This window comes from Sycon ciliatum, chromosome 8 (genome assembly GCF_964019385.1).
Source record: "Sycon ciliatum chromosome 8, ocSycCili1.1, whole genome shotgun sequence".
NCBI classification, from domain to species: Eukaryota; Metazoa; Porifera; class Calcarea; order Leucosolenida; family Sycettidae; genus Sycon; species Sycon ciliatum.
This window is the reverse complement of record NC_088650.1, coordinates 3,565,631-3,588,130: the sequence shown is the minus strand read 5'-3', so window position 1 is coordinate 3,588,130 and position 22,500 is coordinate 3,565,631. Positions and strand designations below refer to the sequence as shown.

Below are 22,500 nucleotides of genomic sequence, written 5' to 3'. Positions count from 1 at the left end.
AGCTGCGTTCGTCTCCCCCTAGCTAGGTCTACCCTATTCGTAAATTCCCCTTTCTTTTCCTCCTACTTCACGTGGCTCCAACTGCCTCCCAGTGTTAGACAAGCTCCAGATATGCCCAAATTCCGTACCTCGTCAGACAGCACTTCAGTATCTCCCAGTAAACAAAGTCACAGTCCCCACTTCCGCTGCATAGCTCGCTGAGCATCCCATTGCTTTGTAAGTTGCTAATCCCTTCCCACTTTGTGTACGTGCTCTTCATTTTCTTTTTTTTCTCTTCTTCCGTGGTTGGTCTCACCCTCTCCTCAATTCAATTGGCTGTCTTGACATGCCACAAGGTGCAGAAATAAATAAATAAAAATAAATATTGTGTTTTTGTGCCAATGAAAAGGGCAAGTTAATTCGGCGGAATAGCGCGAGCTCCGGTGTGGGGAGCAAACCCTTTCTTACAAATCATCGCCGAAGTCGCAACCACTACTTCGTACTGTTGTGCTCAGCGCGGGCTTGCGACTATGTAGTTGGTTTGGTGGTGAAAGCGTGTCGAATGACCGAGGTACCTCGACGTCTGTCTCACCGTCCAGGAGCGACACTGACTCACGCTGCTATCTGGTGTTCACGAGATGTTTGTCGCGCTGGAAACGGAGCGTCTCTGTAAGTTTGTATCCCTGGTGATGTTTGTGCCTGGAGAGCACTATATACATGTAAGTGGTGCTCTTCAGGCATAATCTTCCTCAGCCTACTCAAGCTCAACTGATGAGGGGTGAATTCCCCGAAACACTGTGTATTGAGCAGGGAGTGGGGCTTTCTTGCAGGTTTGCCGAGTCGAAGGTTCGATGGACTTCTCGTGTGCTCTGGATGGCAGTCGTGAGTCAGTCAAGTGTCAAGTAAAGTCGGCGGAATAGCGCGAGCTCCGGTGTGGGGAGCAAACCCTTTCTTACAAGTCATCGCCGAAGTCGCAACCACTACTTCGTAATGAAAAGGGCAGTCCTAGTAAACAAATAGACTACAAAAGTTGTACAGACTTCAGGCGGTACCTTTTAGTATAGAGTTTTCCCTTCAATCGTCGTCAAACTCTACGAAGTTGTTTGCGCTGTTGTGTGACATGGGCCAGGGGGGGGGGGCAATACTATTTCAAATGTACTGTTCATGTACATGTACATGATTGTTAGATTGACAGCATGAAACAAGGTGGAGGACACTGTGTTCGGAAACAGTGACCTTACTACAACCTTCCGCGGTTGGCAGAGCCCCGGTCCCTGCGGACCACTTGACTACAGAGAGCACCTTCTCGCGACAGTGTCATGGTGATGACAAAAAACTGTTGACAGTTGACGAGCTGAGAGAAGGACGGCATGGGCAGAAGTTGGAAGAAAAAAGAAAAAGAAGTCTTTATACAAGTTAAAGAAAAGAGCGAAGAAAACAAGACGACATCAGGAGTAGTCTCCTAACCCCCTAGCATAATGAGGGTTTTTTTTTGTTTTTTCTCGTTTTTTTCACACATACAATTGTTTTCATTTTTGGTGTTGTGCTCTAATCATTCGCCATGCCACTGTCAATTGTATTCTGTTTTCCCGTAAAAGAGGCCTTTGTGTCAGAACCGGGTGCGATACCCATATGGTTCAAATGGTCCGCAGGGACCGGGGCTCTGCCAACCGCGGAAGGTTGTAGTAAGGTCACTGTTTCCGAACACAGTGTCCTCCACCTTGTTACATGCTGTCAATCTAACAATTGCGTGAACTATAACAAGGTTTACTAGTATCTACATTTGTAATACTGGTTTTTAACCAGTGTTAGGTTATATCATACATGTATGTACATGATTGTACGATATGTATAGTCGCAGGCACTCCTACATGATTCTTACACGGATCCAGTGAAAATCAGAACCTCTTCTTGTTTTCTCTGACCAAGTTTCATGTCGAAGTATGAAACAGGAAATCGCCCTGCTTTTCACCCTATTGACCACCCACGGCAATCAAGGTTCATCTGCAGATAACCAAGATAACAATACTGATTACTGTACTACATGTATGACATAATTCTGCATCCCCGGTACGGTCTCAATAAAGAGTATAATACCAGTTTTATACCACCACCCTGCCCTGGGGGGGGGGGGGGTTATACACTCTTGGTACGTACGTACACCATGTACACGTACATGCCCCATATTGTTTTATCGTCGTCTTGTCACCCGCCCAACTGTGCCATTTGCATTCAAAATCAGCCCGGGGCCCGGGCTCTACTCCGATCCGCAGCATTCATGGCCTTGTACTTGTGACGTTACACTAAGTCTAGTTAGTTGTGTTGTGGGCGTACACTGGTACATATCAAGCAGGGAGTCGTATACGACTCCCTGATATCAAGTCCTCCTGACTCCACGCGCACGCAGACGTGACGCAGTCGTGCACATGTATGGCATTGCATGCATTCGCCTTGGGACGTGATCGTGAATGCGTAAAAATATAATTATTTTAACTTCTGCTTTCTGCGGAGTGCCTCTCACTTTCGTCCACTATCGCAGTATCGGTTGGGAATGTGGCGAACGCTGCGCCCGTGAGCGTCATCAGGTTTTCAGCTTGTTATCGATCGTCTGAAAGTTTGCTATCGAGCAACTGGGCATGTAGTGATTGAACAGGCAGATTGTTCTGCAGCGGAACTGCATTGAAGTTGCCCGAGTAATTCCGACACTGCGCTTCGGCACAAGTCCTTTTCATTTACCCAGTGTCAGAGGCTAGGTAACGCAGCTTGTTCGCAGCGTCTTAGTGTTTAGCGCCGAGACTGAGAGAGGACCCTGTGAGGCCAAGCAAATAGCATCGACGCTGGTCCACATCACCATCAAGGTAAGTTATTGCACTATCGAAAGTGGGAAAGAACGCTTGAGTGTTGGCTTGTCGCTTGGCCGACTGTACTCGATGCGCTCGTGTCACGACCTGTTGGCGTTTGTATGGCATTCAACTTTTCAAGTAAATCTTGCTTTCCGAGCGGGGAACATGCTGAGTTGGAACGGCAGGGATTCGGACTACGCGCCATGTGTGTGGGAAGCGTGAGTGAATGTTTGTAGGCGTGATCAGCGATCGACTGGTGTTTGCTCTGCAGGCAGCAGAAGCAGACCAGTGTCCGTGATGTGTTGCGCTTGTACTTGTAGTCACTTTGATCAATGCGCTAAGTCAGTAAGTGTCGTTGTTTCCAAAGTATTGTGTAGATCTTCAAAGACTTCATGTACGTACAACATCTATCGGCAGTGAGAGAACGATAATGTCGATAGGTTTGGGAAAGAACTGTCTTTACTTTGGGTGGCTATGTTACGTACTGTATGTACTATGTAGTGACGTTTGAGATGAACAGCTCCAGACCAGACCTTATGCTCCGTCGAGGCTTGCGCACTGGCGAAAATGAATGAAAAGTAGAGAGCGCCGCGCCATTGACTTTGTGTTGTGTTGTGACCAGATGATGAGCTGAGCTGTGAGTAGCCGAGTCGTTCTGGCTTTGGTTCGTAGCACTTGCATCCAAGTACTAGGAGTTAGTTGCGTATGCAACTCTGGCTGGCACTCACAGTGGTTCTGCGGGCTTCCGGTCGTAAAGAAGGCGATTGACTCATGTACATGGAACACTGCAGTCAGTTGACGGCCCGCACGATGAACACGTTCTTTGCGAATACTCCGTAATGTTTTATCAGAGGGTATCTGATCGGTGATCCAGCATTCAAAGGAGTGATAACATACAGTGCATGTGTTTGAAAAAAAAAATCTAAGTGCTACAGTTAGGCACTTCACCCCATTTTTTGAAATCGCGTTTTTTCCAGGTTTATCATCGGTAATCGATGGTGGTGGATATCACAAGGTCACACAGAAAATTTTATTGAAATCCACAGTGATACCACTCAGATATGAAGGGTTGAAGATAGGCAGTTGCATAAGGCGAAATCAATACAATTTGTGGCACCAACAGCATCTCCGAAGTATCATCAGTGGATATAGTCACAAAACATCAGAGTGTTTTTTTCAAGCACACATCACTCACTTACACCAACAACCATGTATGGATCGAAACAATACAGATCAAAGTTCAGAATAGTCAAGAATATAGCAATTGTGACCGCAATCACTATAGCAACCCATAGCAACGCCATAGTAACCCATAGTAACAGCTTCAGTTTGCTGTGAAATGAACTGATAACGACATACTGGCAGGCTCCTGCGGGTACTAAAGCGTAAGAGCTATAAAGACATTCTTCTGGCACAAAAACAACAGAGAACTTCCACGTTGTACGCCGTACACAGCAAAGTGGAGGGTAAGTACGCGCGTACGCGCGAGCGCGCGAATTACTGCACAGGACATTCGTGCCCACAGTCATGCCATTTCAAGTGATTTCAAGTTGGCAAGAAGTTCCTCAGGACCTCTGTTGGTAGCTTTTTTCCATGGTGTGATATCTGCCTCCCTCTCCTTCAACTGCTCCATGCAGCAGTCATGAATTGCCTGCTGGTGAGCTTTGAAATTTCGGTGAAGCGTGCCTGGCTGCGTATATCAAAGCATCCCCTCATCGGAGGGTTTCTCCGGCAGCCACTGTGCCTTTTGATTGTTTGTAAACATCAGTAGGCCTTCCAGCGCAACCGTGTCAAAATTTGGCTCTCAGTACGCTTTGAGAATTCGCCCAGGTAGGACGACGCATCGTCGTTCTCCTCCGCCTAAAGCGCATACTTCTCAGTGCCTACGTCCATAATGTCTCCTTGCGCAGCGATGCGCAAACCCTGGTAAACAAGAACTCTACTGTTTCCGAATGGAAAGACGACGCTGAAGACGATAAGCAACGTTTCAAACGCGAGCAAACAACAGTTCTTTGTGAAAAAACACTTTGCTGGAAGTGTACGTGATCTACAACTCGCAAAAATGTACGCACTATGACGTGTGCGGGATCTACTGAAAGCTGAACGTCAGAGCAACACCATGCGCCCAACTATCAGCCCGCACAACGAAGCATAGCGCGTACCTGTGCAGTTTTGCGCATGCACTTGACTGGTGCCACGCAAGTACGCACTCTCACCTTAGCAAATTTTGACAGGTCCTGTCACGTGACTGAAGTGCCTACTACAGTACAGTATGAGTAGTATAGAAATATACGTAACCCCCCCCCCCCCCCCCCCCCCGTCGTTCAACTGTTGTCACTGCTGGATGGAAATATCCGGAAGAACAGCCCATGTACATAAAGATGAAGTAGTCCACTTGAAGAATCTCTGGTGAAAATTACTGTGAGAATTTTTCATATTTTGTCATCATTGATAAAGAGCTGTTCACTAAGGCTCCATCTTCTACTGTAGTACTACTACCAGTACCCAACTAACGTAACGTCGTTACTTCAACCAGCACTCTGTCACCGTGGACTGGTTGAGTAGCTTTACATAGTCATTTGAAGAACTGGGCTGACACCCCCTAGCAGTGTCACCTGGGTACTACACATTACTGGGAATGAGACTAACTGTAACGAGGATGAGGTTTTGCCCTGTGTTGAGCACATGCGAGACGTGCCTCTCACTCTCTCCTTGCTAGGAACTGCAGCAATGAGTTGTCACCCTGGCCAGGGGTATCTATCGCCGGGCATGGTGGTTGTCTGGCAGAGGCGAAACTAACTTACTTAAGTTCTAAGCTGGTTATGTTGAAGTAAGTAGAGTTCGCACATCCGCGTTGCCACCGGCCTCCAATTGTGTTGAGAAACACAACCAGCTACAAGAAGGTTCGCTCGTGCCAGGCCACCACCATGCCTGATTATTCCGGCATGGCAGATGCAGCACCTAACGGCGAGGGTGAGGTGGTAAATTTCACAATAAATACTTTACAAGGGGTGAACTGGTTGTGTTTCTAAACTCAATTGTATAGCCAGCGGTAATGTAGATATGCGAATGTGTGAAGTATGTTCCTTTACGCGTCTCAAGTGTTAGTGTTGGAGTGGGTAGGCCCAGACATCAACTGAGCCTTGTGCTAGTAAAGAGAACCCTTTTAGGCCCAAACTATCTGGCTTATTAAATCCAATTCACATTGCCGTATTTGTGCATTAACAAGATGAAGATGTATTTGTGAACGGTAACTATTGAAATAGTCTTACTAGCCAGACACCAATGGCTCAGCAGTTGCTGCAGGAGAAATCCCCATACTTGTAGCAAAGAAAATGGAATTTACCCCCCCCCCTCCCCCCCCCCCCCCGAGACCATACATGTAGGTCGGCAAAGCTTGTAGCATGCCATTCAGCGCTGCTTTGTGCAGCCTCACTCAATCACTGTCCTGTTCATTCTGTCTTAGTCTTTTCCTTCCTTCTGTACTGTTTGCTTTTTATCCTTTAGTCTTTCCTCCCGTTGCGAGTTGGATGTGTGATTCTGAAGTATATTAAAATATTCTCGTGGGAAATCGGTACAGACACTAGCCAAACAAGGCATTCACACAGAAAGTTATACATACTGTAAACATGAAAACACAGATGTCAGGGCTCTCGCCAAGGCGACATAGTGGGGCGCTGCGCTCTCATTCACTTTTTGACCGCCCCCTTTCAAAATGAATGCGCCACCCTTCAGAGTGCAAGCACCACCTTTTTCTATGCATGATGAGGACACATCATACACATGTAGTACTAGTAGCACAGCACTGCATGAGTCATTGCATCATAATCATCAATTACCACTGAGTAGAACCATATCAATGGCAGGTTCCAGTGACCGGTGACTAGGTACATGGAATGCAAGTACAATAGTTGGTCGGTTGCTTGCTGGTGTCGGTGAAAGTGGCGGCAAAATTGGTGGCACAAAATGGCGATAAGATCACATAATGTTGGGTGTGGTGATCCCCCGCCCCATCAGTTTTGTTCCGGCTATAACTCTGGATATAGTGGCGCAGTCAGATCTAAGGATGACTGCCATTGAAGAAAACTTCTTCTTGTGTTCTGTACGTAATATGTGCTTTGTGTATCTTCAGGATATGCGGAAGTGACGCACAACCATCCACAGCCTTGCGCGCACGTCTGTGCATGCACACACGCACACACACACAGGCACACACACACACACACACACACACACACACACAAACAGGCACACACACATACACACAGGCGCACACACACACTCTAGTTCTAATGTAAGGCTGATCCGACCGCCACAATCATGGCCACGTCAGCCAGCAGGGCACAGCCAATGACAACACGCTCCACACTGGCCGCCGGCTCTGCCAACAAGCAACCGTCTGGCAACGGGCCAATTCTGAACAGCGTTGAGCGGCGAAAACACATCATACGGGAGATACGGGAATCCGAAGAGAGCTATGTGGAAAAGCTCAACCTTATTGTTACGGTACGCATAGGGTTCTGTTAATTATGTATGTCATTGTTGTGTGTTTAAAAGTACAATGGTGCTGCTGTTATGGCGGTGTCACTCTTCAGGGGGTTGAGAATTGTGAAATGATGTCCCAAGACTGGTGAACTTGTTCCATTTCAAATGTTTTTTGGTTCTTTATAACAGTTAGTACTGTAGCGTGCTAAAACACTTGCGGGTTAGCCTCGTAGCCTAGGTTGTTCCTATTTTCACGTAGTACAGTCCTGCTCAATGAAATCCAGTCGCGTCACGATAGTTTGCGCCTTGCACCTTTTTCGCAGCACATTATTCGCAGGTCTAGGGCTGCGTAACGCCCGGCGCGTACTTGAGTGTCGCTGTGACTGGATTTCATTGATCAGTAGTGTACATTCTATACGCAGAGTAGTCACCGCGCATATACCGGTGTGCTGTGCTTGTTAAAATTGTGGCCTGCTTGGTGTTCGGCGCTATTTCCTTCGGCACCTGAAAGTACTGTACTCGTTTGCTTTGTTTTCTTCTCAGCTCTTCTGGGGGCCACTGCATGTCAACCCCATCCTGGACAAGTCTGAAATGGATGCAATCTTCTCCAACATTGTCGAGTTGCGGCGTATCAATCTGGAGCTGTTGGACTCGCTACGTGAGCACCGCTCAAATCCTGGCCTGGCGTTCACGCGAATGGCACCGTTTCTGAAGTTCTACGCGCTGTATGCGGAGAATTTCAACAGAGCGATGTCCACGTTGCAGGTGAGAATGCTCAGAGATTGTAGTGGTCATTGCAACATCACTTGTATGTGTGCACTTGCGTGCTTAGTTATTTTATTTTTATTTTATTTCACCGTCCAATGACAGAAGCCAATGCAAAGGAGGGGGCCTTAGCCAGGCATGGCAAGAGAAGAAAAAGAAAGAAACAAGGAAAGAATATGATAATCGGAGGAAAAGAATGCATCAGCGGGGTGAAATTTATCACTATGTTGACCATGGTCGAGAGCGGCGAGATAAGTTATGTGTGTGTTTGTTAGCATGCACACGAGTCTGTGTTTGTGTACATGTATGTGTGCATGTGTGTGTGTGTGCATGTTTGTGTGTGTGTGTGCGCACGCGCGCGCACGCGCGCGCACGCGTGTGCATTCGTTTGTGTGTATGTATATTAGTGTACATGAGTGTGGGCTGGTCTGTGTATGCATACATGTGTGTTGGCCTGTACAATCCAGCCCTGCTGCAATCCAGCCCTGCTGCTGCAAATGACACTGCTATGACTGTTATTCATAATACGATCTGGTAGCGCTGACCCACTTACTAACAACAAGGGGACAGGATGATATAAACAGGCACTGATATAAAAAGATGGAACTTACCATGGGTTCTGATATAGTGAACCGACCTCACCCGATCAGGTTATTACCTTCTGAAGTTTAGGTGCAAGTTTTAGCCCTGTTAGTTCCTGATATTGTGAATGTCGCCGTGTTTGTTTGTCCCATTGGTGCTGGCTCAGTTGCCCAACCACACCTGGCTAAGCTGTCATTTCCCGGACGTTGTGTCTGTTTGGTGCTACGTGTGCTGGTGTTTCATAGGAGTGTGTGCTACGCAATTCAGAGTTTTCTGGCTTCAAGACGTCGCAGGAATCACGGCCAAGCTGTCAGGCTCTTAGGTTGGAAGGCTTCCTCATAATGCCAATCCAGCGAATCCCAAGGTATTGTTGCAGTGCTTTAAGCATTGGAGTGAGATTTTAGCGAAAAGTATAACAAATTTTAGGCTGCGTGCAGGATCTCCGTGAAAATCTGTCTAGTAATAAATTTACGACTTGTAGGAACAAAGTACTGTAAAAGCCATTATTCTAACGAGGCGCATATATAACGATTTCCCAAAATTGACTAGTTTACGTGTACCAAAGGTAACGATTCTCACTAATTCTCAACGCTCAATAGGACAGTATATGGATCGATTTCTGTATAACGATTTATATTTTAACGACAAATTTCTCCTCGTTAACCCGTTAGAGTTAGCACTTCGTTATATATATATATGGCTTTTACAGTAGAGTGTTTTCGGGTGCAAATCTCGAAAGCCTAGCAGTAGATGAGTAAAGTTAGGTGTAGAATATCAACGCAAGTGTGCAAGTCCCGTCTTTAGGCATTTAAAAGTTGGTAGACCCACTCTCTGTGCACTTCTGGAGTCGCACAATTGCCCGGCATGCTCATACCAGTCTTGTGTAATCAGACAGGCCAAGCCTTCTTTAGGCATGTAAAAGTTGGTGTAAACACCCTCTGTGCGCGCGTGGGATCGCACAATTGCCCGGCATGCTCACACTAGTCGTGTGTACTTCAAGCATTCAGACAGGCCAGATGTGAATCTGCTTCACTGGTCGGTATTGCACTGATGCAAGTGAGCAATGAATGCATTGTTGGCGTGCACACAGTAGTCCCACCACATTGCTTTCCTTATGTACGAACACAGGAGAGGAGAGGTTCTTTCTGCAGCACATCCCTAGTGTGTTTAAGTACCATGCTTCTCACTTTGGTGTACTTCGCGGTCTATTCAAGCTGCCAGATTGACCCTTGTACATTTCATTTTACAAAGATGGAGGCAGCTCGAATAGTGCGCGGAATACACAAAAGTGAAAAAACGCATCCGATGTTTATAGTTTCATTTGATGTACGCGTATCTATACTCTGCATGGTATTATGAGTTATATTACAGCTGTGTTTGTTATTGTTAACCGGTGCTGTCAGGTATCGACTGCTGTTGAAAGACCTGTTACGCCATACAGACGAAACCCATCCAGACTTCCCCATGTTGAAAAGTAAGCACTCCGATCATTATGTCTCTCCGTGACTTGCTACCACTGGCGATCGTAAAGGGCACGTCTATGCCCCCCCCCCACACACACACACAGATTAACACATGCATACAAAAAAACACACACACTTACACATTCAGCTCATTGGCCAATCTCTTTCATGTTTTGCTGATCAAGTCAATGATCACTGAACTGAATTGGCAGGCTTGCATGTCAATCATCGCATCAAGTTATGAGTTCACACTGTTTATACTTGAGCAACGCCTGCTGTTCTCGGTTTACGTTGCCACATGCCCTCATGCCAGTGAATTATTTTTATCTTCACCATGCTCTAATCTAAGAAAAAGGAAAAGGAATTAATGGGATCCAGGAAAGAACCCGGAGAGAGTGGGTTATTCAAATGACATGCGATAATGTTTGATTCAGTGATTTACTAAGTGCTCATTATGCAGAGGATGAATATCCTTTGATTAGTGATGATCATGATCGTATAAAGCAGATGTTGTATTTTCAATATTGGTGCGAGAAAAAATCATTCTCCCTCTCTGCTGGGTACTTGAAGTTTTGTATTGGTATGTGCCAATGATCTCTGCTGCTGTAATAGTCACCTGTGTATTGGTATATGCCAATGTTACTGGCTGCTGTAATGCTTGCACGTGTACTGCAGCATCGTACGATCAGATCTGCGAGGTTGCCAGTCACATCAACGAGTACATACGACAGCACGAGAACTTTGAGAAGATGTTGAGCATCCAGCAGAGCCTGTCAGGTGCAGGTGACTATCGAATACTCATGCCGGGTAAGTATTCCATTGCTCAATCTACAAACACAGTGATCCTGTTCTAGTGTCTGAACTCAATTTTCCGAACATGTTTGGGAAAGAAACATGTAAATGTTGTTTAAAAAAAAAGTAAAGTTCGCACGTCCGCGTTACAACCGGCTATACACTTGCACTGAGAAACACAACCAGCTTAGGAAGTTTTGCTCGTGCCAGGCCACCACCATGCCTGTAATACCAGGGTGGCATATGCAGAGCCTAATGGCAAGGGTGAGGTGGTAACTCTCACAACCAATGCCCGACAAGGGGGCAAACCTCGTTAGCTGCATCCATGTTACCCTCACTCCGAGTAGTGAGTACCCAGTTGACCGTTGGGTGTCGGCACAGTTCCTTGCATGTATAGTGGTTCACGCATGCATCACCGCATTTGTTAGCACAGTACACACTCCCTGCTCCCAGCACGGGTCTCGAACTCGGCACCTTGTGATTCGCAGGCAAGCCCTTAACCACTCGACCAAAGCGCTGGTCAAAGGGTGGGGGAGATGTTGTTTGATTAGTCAAAATTCGGCTCATTCGAAGCAGTAATGCAGACAAGAAGCTTCTCACTCTCTCCCACTTTGCGGGTGTTGATTTCCTGGATGTAATTGATGTCTTGTTGAATATGACTATGATCATGCGAATGTTTCACCTTTGTATGTTTCAATTTGTGTACTAGTGCAATCGGACATACTCGGAAATTGAGTGTATTTTGTGTTTATCGCCTTCTTAGTATTCGACCCCACTAATTTCCCTGATACCTAAGCGGTCAAATATATCGCGTATTTGACTGCTTAGTCAAATACACAATATATTTGACTACTTATATTTGACTCCTTAGAATTTCTTGGACTTAGAAATTTTCTCTCCAACTTAGAAAAAGAAATTTTTGAAGAAAGCAGATATACACAAGATGGGATTTGAACCCACAACCATGTGAACCTTAGTCACTCTTCCTTACCACCCAGCCACTGTGCTACCGATGCTAAACCTAGTTTAAACAATGACCTTGATCCTGCAAAGCCGTACAATGCGGTATAGGCTATAGTATAATACTAAAATTACAAGGATATGTCGTATATGAAGAGAAACTATTGCGTGGAGAACACGATAAATAGATTATAGACCTCATAGTTGGTCTATACAGGATATATAGACCGAGTAAAAGACCGAGGTCCCCCTGTATAGACCTCCTAACCGGTCTATAATCTATACTTACATTCCATGCTAAGTACTCAATGATGGATCCACCCGCTTTGCCACGGTGGGAGGCGGGAAGGTTCATTGAAAGCAGTTCTAGGCTGTGATGTGATGGCTGAAAGCTTCCGAGAGTTGTTTGTGTCTCAATTGTGCTTTTGGCGTTTATCTCATCCCCAGGCCGCCGATTCGTCAAGGAGGGTCGCCTGATGAAGGTGTGTCGCAAGAAGAGCAAGGAACGCGTTATATTCCTGTTCTCTGATCAGCTGGTGTATGCCAAGCCGCGTGCCCGATTGCAGGGTGCAAGGAAGGATAGTGTGTCCGGGTAAGAGAGCTTGCGTGCAGTATGTGCGCTTCACACAGTGCATCCTCCTTCTCTTGCGGCATTCTCCTCTGCTACTATCCGATTGGTAGCGTATCTAAGAGATGCAGGTGTGACACCATATCGAACTAAGGACCCGTAGCCGGCAATGAATATAAAAGTATTTGTTGAGACTGTACGCATAGTGTATGTGGAAATTGCTCTGACGAATTGCTATATTCAGACAAGACTGGAAGGTACTCTGACCAGTTTTGTCTGGATAAAAGGTAAGACAGTAGTTTATTGGACTCCATTTGGAGTGGAGTGTTTCTGACAGGTGACACGTAACATTGTTAGCATGTCTTAACACGGATGATTTGTTGATAATCCGGTTGTCAGTGTTGGCGTTTCAATCCTCGTTGTATTTGTTGTTGCTGCTGCTGCTGCCATCGTCGTCATCGTTGTTGTAATCCCTGCCAATATTGAAAACAGGACGCATATATTCCGTGCTGCCCTACCGCTGGTGACTTGCTCCGTGACGGCACTCAGCCATCATCCCAGAGTGCCCAGTGTATCGCCACTCCTGATGGTAAGAACAATCAAAAGGCGACGAGGAGACAATAACTTTATTAATGCGATTAATAGTATAAGTGAAGCGGACATTACAAAATGATGAATGAGAATACATGTATCTAAAATGGTTGTTCCTAATCGATTTTCTTGAGACTATCATCAGGGAAAAATTCGTCTCACAATAGAGGCTATACGGAGAAACAAACTACTTATAGGTTATCGGATAGTGGGAAGTATACAAGGTGAGGTTGGCTACTCATGCTGCCCTCTGTTGCCCCGGCATGCGTTCAACCAGATACAACAGCAACTCGTAACAGTATGAGACCAAGAACTTTCTCCTCTGAGATAAAACTGCAAGAACAAAACTGTAAACTGCTTCCTACAGTTCAAAACTAACAACTAAAAAACTTCAAAGGCATGGAAGTATACATTCTAGAATGACGAAAGCGAGAGCGCAATCGCAGCCTGCGAGTATCCACAGGACTGTGCACAAATGCAAAGACGAGTGAATATATTACGACTAGATAGCATGGAGACAGCACATGCATCAAACGATACGCTACTTGAATCTCAGACAATGCAAAGGTTGAGACTGGCCTGCGGTAACAATAGTCAATACATCAGGCGCCAGCAGCATGCACTAGAATAAAAGAAATGAAACCTGAGTACAATGAAAGGTCATGCAAGATTCACCACAAGCTGGGAATATTCCAGAACATATCCCCCTTCACTCACGAGCACAGGGTCAGCAAACAAACTGTGACGAGTGAGTACTACTACGGTACTGTATGATGAAAGAAAAACTTCATAGGTTGAGAGAGAGAGAGAGAGAGAGAGAGTACTGTCACAGGGCTGCCTGTAGCACTTCAGATACACAAGGCACAAACTACTCGGTGTCCAGAATAGGTACTAGATGGTGGATAGACCGTCGGTAGATCTTGTCGCCGATCTTAATATCCACTACTCGGACGAGCTTGTCTGCACCAGGATGCACTGCTGTGACTCTACCCATGGGCCATGTTCCACGGGGAGTGTTTGATGTAAGACACAGCATGATGTCACCTACGGCTACATTGCGACCTTGACGTTGCCACTTACGACGGACATTCAACAAGGGAACATACTCATCTCGCCACCTGTTCCACACGTCTGCTACAAGCCGCTGAACATACAACCAACGTTTGCGTGGGTCTCTGCTGGGGTGCTCGTCTGCTTTCACTTCCAGAGCCATTGGTGGGTCGAGTCGTCCGACGAGGAAATGTGCTGGTGTTAGAGGCTGCAAATCAGCTGCATCGGCACTTACAACTGTCAGCGGGCGCGAGTTCATCATGCCCTCAACCTGGCACATGGCAGTCACTAACTCTTCATCTGTGACGTCCGCTTTCCCAAGTACTGCTGTGAGTCCGCGCTTAGCCGTCTTGATGAGGGATTCAAATACGCCGCCGAAATGTGGTGCTCTAGGTGGGTTGAAGCGCCATCGCACGCCATCACTGACCAGTCGCTTCTCGATCTTCTCCTTGTCCATGGCCCGGACGGCCTCACGGAGTTCTTGCTCCGCGGCAGTGAAGTTGGTCCCGTTGTCGCTGACCATTTCAAGCGGGACACCACGGCGCTTTGTGAATCTCTCAAATGCTAACAGGAATGACTCAGTGGAGAGGCCATAGGATACCTCTAGGTGACAGGCACGAGTCTCAAGGCAAGTGAACAGGCACAGGTACCGCTTAGCCTGCGTCTTACCTCGGCCCTGCTTGGTCAGGAAGGGACCCGCGTAATCAACTCCTGTACGGCTGAACGGTTTCAACGAGCCTGCAACTCGGAAGTCTGGAATCTGGCCCATCATCTGGGACGCTGGCTCCGCACGGTTCTTACGGCAAGTGACGCAGTTGCTTCGAACGGCCTTGACTGTTGATGTTCCGTGAACAATCCAGTAGCGTTGTCGCAGATTGGCCAGAAGATGCTGTGGCCCAACTGCATGGAAGCACCGATGATCTTCCTGTTCGATTATCAGCTGGGTTACTCGGTGCTTTGCTGGTAGGATGACTGGGTGGCGTACGCCACTTGGCATGTTCTTTGTAGCTTGCAATCGACCTCCTACCGTCATCAGGGGTGACTCTGTTGCACTATCGAACTGGGGACAGAGAGGTGCCAGAGAGTCCGATTTCAACATCGGTTGCCTAGACTGTAGACGATGGTATGCTGTACCATGGCAATCCTTCTGGGCAGTTGCAATCCAGTGCCGCTCTGCTACTGATACTTCGTCAGTGCTGAGAACTGGAACACTGATGGAGCGGGTGCCGCCAAGCTGTACTGGCACTCTCACTGGCGTGCTGGACTGGCTGTCCGATGCGGCATCCCCCTTCGTGGACTTGCTGTCACTGACTGCCTGCCGACAGTTTGCCACAAATCGCTTGCACCATGCTGTCACGCGTACCAGTCGCGACCATGTGCTAAAGCGACCCAGGATCTCGGAGGGTGGAGGGACGACTGCAACTAGCGCCGTCTTGAGCTGACCAGGCAGCGAGGATGTGCTGACTTCCTTCATCTGAGGCCACTCATCTGGCTGCTGGCGAAGAAACTGTGGACCGGACCACCACACTGCGTCACGGCACAGTAATGCAGCAGACAAACCACGAGTACCTTTGTCTGCAGGGTTGTTCTTTCCGGGAACATGTCGCCACTGGTGTGCTCTCGTTGAGGTCTGGAGCTCAGAGATTCGGTTGCCAATGTCCACTTTGTAGCGCCGGCTGTGGCTTTGGACCCAGCCCAAGACGTTCATCGAGTCCGTCCAAAATGTGTGAGCTGACACTGGGATACCGATGGATTCAGCGACGAGATGACTAACGCGAACGCCAAGCACAGCTGCTCTCAGTTCAAGCTGCGGGATCGTCTGTCGCCTCACTGGTGCCGGCTTCGCTTTCGACATCGCTAGCGTTATTCGGGTGGTACCGTCTGGGTAGCTGGCTCTGACATACACAGCGGCTGCTATCGCCCGATCTGAGGCGTCGGAGAAGCAGTGCACGGAAAGACTGGCGTCTTCGGATGGCTGTTGTGGATCCTTGAAACAGCGGCTGATCTCCAGGTTACTCAGGTCTGGGAGGCCTTGGAACCAACCCTGCCACTTGACGACTTGTTCCTTTGGCAGCAGGTCGTCCCATCCCTGTCCCAGCAACCAGGCATCCTGCAGGAGTACCTTAGCCGTGATGACGTATGGCGAGATCAGGCCACGCGGATCGAATATGGAGGCCAGGCCGCGCAACACAGAGCGTCGGGTGAATGTCGTGATGTCCTTCATTTGATGCTGGAAGGTGAAGGCATCCTTCTCGGCGTTCCAACTGACGCCGAGAGTCTTGACAGTTGGGAGGCTGGTGTCACTGTCCACATCTCGGACGACATCAGGTGACCTATCTTCCTCTGGTATGGTGTTCATCACTTCAGCTTTGTTCGACAGCCATTTTCGCATGTGAAAACCGCCCTTGGCAAGTAGCTGCTGCGTTTGCTCTCTGGCCTGGATGGCACGCTGTGTGGATGGTAGTGATGACAGCATGTCGTCAACGTAGAGGTCTTTGCTTAGGCACTGCACGACGTCAGAGTCGTACTCATCACCGTGGTGCTTGATGACCTCTTTCACCGCTCGTCCTGCCAGATACGGTGACGCCTTAGCGCCGAAGAGCACACGGGTGAACTGATACACCTGCACTTGGCCATTGTCATCATACCACAGAAAGCGATGATAGCGCTGGTCACGTTCCGCCAGTTTGACTTGGAGGAACATCTCCGACACATCACCAACAAGCGCAACTGGTTCCAGTGAGAATCGGATCAACACACTGGTCATGTCGTTTTGAAGTGCAGGACCTGTAAACATCTCATCGTTGATGGAGTGTCCATCCCAGCGGGCTGCACCGTCAAATACTATTCTCACTTTTGACGTGGATTTATCTGAGCGTACTACCGGGAAATGGGGTAGGTACCACTGGTCGTTGCCGTCTTTGGCTATCTCATCCGGGTCCACGCGTCTCACGTAACCCTTGGCAATGTGTTTCTGCATAACGTCAGAGTACTGCTGCTTCACGGCTGGCCGTGACTGTAGCGAGCGTTGTAGACTGCGGAGCCGCTGCTCAGCCTGAGCTCTGTTGGACCTGACACGTGGCTTACCGCTGTCATTGACCCATGGGATTCGGACAGTTACCCGGTTGCCGTTGCAGCTGATTGATTGGCTCGTGAGCTCCTCGGCTCTTCTGTCATCGGGTGAAGGCGTCTCCTCTAGTGGGTTATCTGTGCCCGCCGACTCATCTCGCCAGAACTTCTCTACTAGCTCGGTCAGCCCATCAGTTAGCACTGTGTCAGTAGCTGGTGTAGTAGCTGTGATTGCACGAGTGGTGTCGACTCCTGTACCAATGCACACCCACCCGAGAGGAGTTCGTCGAGCAATGGGCGCTCTTGCTGTTTCTGCTCGCCGTTCCTCTAGAGTAGCATGAAGCTCGATGGCATTCAGGCCGATAAGCGCGTCGATCTGACTGCCCTTGATGGATGGGAAGTCAATATCACTGAGATGCGGCCAGCTGCTCTTGTGCTGATTCCAGTTCACTGCCGGTAATGGCACGGTGACGGTGGGCAGAACCCAAGCTTCAAGCTTGTTCATGGTCTTGTCGCCCAGAGCCGCCACTTGGATCTGTACATGCTCACGTCTTGCTGCGGTCTGCTTGCCGCCTACTCCGGAAGTGACGAGCTGCCGCTTGGGTCCACGCACATTGAGGGCTGTTGCCACGGACTGCTGGACATAACTCGTGGACGATGCTGGGTCCAGGAGTGCATTACCTTGGAGGCTCACACCATTGTGTCGGAATACAACAGGCACAACCATGAATGACTCGACACTGTCAATCTCTGGCTGATGACTTGCGCAATGTGTTGTAGCAATCTTGACAGGACCGCCACTGCTGGCCGAAGCTGCGTTGGCCTTGATTGCGGCATTTGATGGGTCTGCAGCGGAATCCGAGCGTCGGATGTTGTAGTGTAGCATGTCATGATGCGTGCGGCTGCACTTTGAACAGGGTTGCCTGGTACAAGTCTTTGCGCGATGATTGAGACCGAAGCATAGGGCGCAGACATCTGGCTTGGACTTGATGACTTTCCATCGGTCCCTGACCTCCATCTTGATGAAATCGGGGCAGCGGTGGAGCTGATGCGCCTTGCCACACGAGGGGCAGCTTCTGTCGGCACCTGCATCCTTGCTAGTTGCCACAAATGTTCGTTCAGACTTTGTAGCACTCTGCTTCGACCATGATCTTGCTGGTGCTGGTGCTGAGGCAGTGACTTCTGTCGACCGGAGTCGTTCATCGGCACGGCGTAGTGTGTTGACGCGTCTGAGGAGCCACTGTGTTAGCTGGTAAATATCACAGTCAGCATCGTCATACTTCTCCATGTACCTAAGCAACAGCGATTTCGGCAACTTCTGCGTAACCGATAGGTACAACTCACGGCCCGGTGTTACTGCACACATCTCCAGATTCATGAGCATCGTCCGGAGTCTGAGGACAAACTTGGCAAAGTTGTCGTCTGACTCTTTTAGCTTCGGCCACTGCAAAATCTCCTTCTCTTGGCGCTCAACAGTGCGATTGTCGCCGCCATACCATGCATCTAGCTCCCTAAGGATGGTGTGGTAGGCTCCTGGACCGTCAAGCACGCCATCAACAAGGTCGCTGGCCGTGCCATGCATGAGACACTCACGCAGTTGTGCAAGTTTGTACGCTTCAGTCGTTAGTGGATCTTCGTCAACAACGCGGCGAAAGTTCTGCTTCCACCGGTCGTAGTCACTAGTCTTGCCAGAGAACTTTGGTAGCTCCAGTGGCTTCACGTGAAAGCTGAAACTAGCAGGGTGTAGTGTCTGCAGTTGAGGTGGATAGGGCATGAAGGACTCTGCTTGCGGGTTTAGCACCTGCTTGGAGTGTTCTTGCACTGCCACTGGTGTTGGTGGCTGCTGTTTGGCCACTGCTGTATGCTTCTGTGGTGTATGCCATGGTGGTGTTGCATTCAGCATTGATACTGCCTTCTTGTTACTGCCAGGCAGTCTTGATTGTACTGCTGCACTGCTTATTGCTGGCTGTACAGGCACTGCATTACTAGCTGCCTGTATGGACACTGTAGTACGTCCTACAGGCGCACCACTGGCCATTGACTTCTTGGCTGGCACTACTGACAGCACTGAGTCTGTACTGGTCACAGACTTTTGAGCGGGCGCGAGCATGAATGCTTGCGCCACTGGCCCCAGGGCAGGCACGCCAAACGCATTGAGCTGGGTTGTCTTCCGCCACACCTAATACAGCCTCAGGTTGTGTGGGCGCATTCACAGTACGAAACGTACCTTGCAAACTCCTTGGCTTGCCGTGGTCGCGTTGTCCGTTCACTCCACCGACATCACTCATCGTTCTGAAGTGCTCACGCGGTGGTAATACGAATTTTCGACCAGGTCCGACCAACTTGTCGTGCTCAGCAAGACTCTTGGCAGTCAATATTGCCCTGCCACTGGATGCAGCGTTTCCAGTCTCTGATTTGCGAGACGACACTTTGCTCCCTGACCCGGATCGTAGTGCAGCTGCAGATTCAGCCTCGGCTCTTCGAACCTCCAGTTCCCTCTGCACCAAACTTGTCTCACGAGCCAACTTGCGTGTCTCGGCTTCCTCCTCCAGCTCAGCGATTTGCCTTGCAGCCTCAAGTTCTACACGAAGCATCTCTGCACGAAGTGACGCCTGCGACGCAGCAGTTCCTGAAACTTTCGAGGGCGCATGTCCTGCAGAGCTCACGCTGTCCGGGACGTCACTCCAGTTATCAAACCCGTATCTGCTCGGCGGTCTCCCTTTGGTAGACCGCGAGCTCCGTCTACACTCAGCGCCTGGGACTTGCTCGTCGTCGCGCAGGACTTCTTGGATCTGGCTCTGAGATCCGGCTCGAATAGGACCACTATGGCTACTCATGCTGCCCTCTGTTGCCCCGGCATGCGTTCAACCAGATACAACAGCAACTCGTAACAGTATGAGACCAAGAACTTTCTCCTCTGAGATAAAACTGCAAGAACAAAACTGTAAACTGCTTCCTACAGTTCAAAACTAACAACTAAAAAACTTCAAAGGCATGGAAGTATACATTCTAGAATGACGAAAGCGAGAGCGCAATCGCAGCCTGCGAGTATCCACAGGACTGTGCACAAATGCAAAGACGAGTGAATATATTACGACTAGATAGCATGGAGACAGCACATGCATCAAACGATACGCTACTTGAATCTCAGACAATGCAAAGGTTGAGACTGGCCTGCGGTAACAATAGTCAATACATCAGGCGCCAGCAGCATGCACTAGAATAAAAGAAATGAAACCTGAGTACAATGAAAGGTCATGCAAGATTCACCACAAGCTGGGAATATTCCAGAACAGAGGTGTAAAAACAAAAACAAACTAAAGTGGGAGAGAAGACGAAAGAAATTAGAAGAAAAGATGTGAGAGTGTTCCGAATTTTTTTTGCTGTTTTCATCCGTAAACACAATCCCAATCTATGCATTCAGAAAGAAAATGTCACAAAACTGAGACTCTTCACCTAGCATTCACACACGTATTCATTCGCATACACCTACACCTTACAGTTCCTCACTCTATCACATTCACCTGCTTCCACGCCTTCATTTCACTCACCTTTTGTAGTAGCTCACACCGTCGGAACACTCTCACATCTTTTCTTCTAATTTCTTTCGTCTTCTCTCCCACTTTAGTTTGTTTTTGTTTCTACACCTCACCTTGTATACTTCCCACTATCCGATAACCTATAAGTAGTTTGTTTCTCCGTATAGCCTCTATTGTGAGACGAATTTTTCCCTGATGATAGTCTCAAGAAAATCGATTAGGAACAACCATTTCAGATACATGTATTCTCATTCATCATTTTGTAATGTCCGCTTCACTTATACTATTAATCGCATTAATAAAGTAAGAACAATCAGTGGTGTTTACAATGTATTGCTGATGAATATCAGCAATACATTCTAGTAACTGTGATATTGCATGCATGCATACCTGACCTGTGCGCTAATAGCTATTTCTTCAGATAAGGTCATGTATCTGGATATTTTTAAAAGGTTTTTCTTTCTCCTTCTGGGTCTGGGCTGTTGTGAGAGATGCACATGCAACTGGGTATGGAAATCTGTGACTCGGTGTGTGTGTGTGTGTGTGTGTGTGTGTGTATGTGTGTGTGTGTGTGTATGTTCTCCGGGTTTGTAGCTCACTCGTCAGGTACAGGTATGTGTTCTATGTATGTCCCTTCCTGTCGTTATATTCTGCAGATCGAGTGCCAATCCTCCTCTCTGATACTCTTCTCCAGTGATGCGAGTGAACATGACTCTTGGCTCAAGGCATTGCAGGAATCAATTCGGTGAGTTTATCCTGGTGTTGCCCTGACATAAACATTTAGAACTGTTTTCACGCTTCAATCGAGTTGTGGCAGCTAGATAGAGAGAGAGCTTGATACACATACGGAGAAGCAATCATCAGCGAGTCAGCACACTGTGTTGTCTTATTGTGGGTTTATGCGTGAAACTCTGGGTTACTGTGAGGCAGTGTCTGCCTTTCCCTCTGTGTGAGCCGTCTTCGTTTTGTGTATTTGATTATGGGTCCTACTGCTGGATTCCCTAGTGGTGATACTGATACTGCTGCTGCTACTGCTGGTGGGGGTGGGGATGGTTGCAGCGGTGTGTTGGTGGTGACAGTCAGTGTGTATATAACGCAGGTATCTCTGAATCATGTCTTAGTCATCCCCTGATTATCTCCTAGGCTAGAGCAGCAGCAGCAGGCAGCAGCAGCAGGCAGCAGCATTAGAGAAGCAGCTGTGTGCCAGCTATGGTGTCTCTCGTGCCCAACTGACCCACGTCCTTCTCCTCTCTCCATGTTTGGTCTTGCGTGTGATTTCCATCAGGCATCTACGGCAAGCACACGAGAGCTTGGTTCATCAGATGAGTCGGCGGGACTCGCGTTCGGTTATCCTGACGAATACAATGCTGAAAGGTTCTCACCGGGTCAAGGTGATATCCCGCTGATGTGCGTGTGTTTGCTCATCCTCCCCTATTGACAAAGTAGACTTCCAGCCTAAACACACCTGCCTCTCACACATTGGGCTGGCTGCATTGGGCTGGCTGGCGTGGAACACCATGAGATGTATGATACGGTTGCCCGCATTCCGCTGAAAGCTTGGATGCTTCCGAACCTCGAAAAATGTCAGAACTGAAGTACATTTCGAATGATATCCTTTCTCATACACAAGAGTCCTGTATGATTTCTACTTGCTTACCCTGAATACATGGTACTGAACATGCCCAGGAATCTTGAGATATTACGAGGTTGTATATCCCTGGTGGTTTGTGCCCAGTGTTGCTTCATAAGGTGATGTTCGGGTTTTAAACATTCTGGGATGATTCATGTATGTACTCCATCCTGTCTGTTTGTCA

The 22,500-nt window shown here is 48.2% G+C and overlaps 1 protein-coding gene across 4 annotated transcripts in view; it reads left to right on the top strand.

The window, feature by feature from the left end:
- Positions 1-2,478: 2,478 nt before the first annotated feature.
- LOC135822215 (pleckstrin homology domain-containing family G member 3-like) overlaps positions 2,479-22,500 on the top strand; it is a 24,392-nt gene continuing 4,370 nt past the window's right edge. For 2 of the 4 annotated variants that reach the window (XM_065334934.1, XM_065334931.1), the window contains exons 1-10: positions 2,479-2,837; positions 6,955-7,328; positions 7,851-8,072; positions 8,900-9,018; positions 10,058-10,128; positions 10,793-10,924; positions 12,317-12,461; positions 12,930-13,026; positions 21,343-21,431; positions 21,972-22,077. In XM_065334934.1, the coding sequence (XP_065191006.1) occupies positions 7,143-7,328; positions 7,851-8,072; positions 8,900-9,018; positions 10,058-10,128; positions 10,793-10,924; positions 12,317-12,461; positions 12,930-13,026; positions 21,343-21,431; positions 21,972-22,077 (1,167 nt within the window). In that variant the 5' untranslated portion in view covers positions 2,479-2,837; positions 6,955-7,142. Of the gene's footprint in view, positions 2,838-3,093; positions 3,168-5,540; positions 5,796-6,954; positions 7,329-7,850; positions 8,073-8,899; positions 9,019-10,057; positions 10,129-10,792; positions 10,925-12,316; positions 12,462-12,929; positions 13,027-21,342; positions 21,432-21,971; positions 22,078-22,500 lie in introns of those variants that run through there. The other 2 variants (XM_065334932.1, XM_065334933.1) reach the window with 2 other exon arrangements.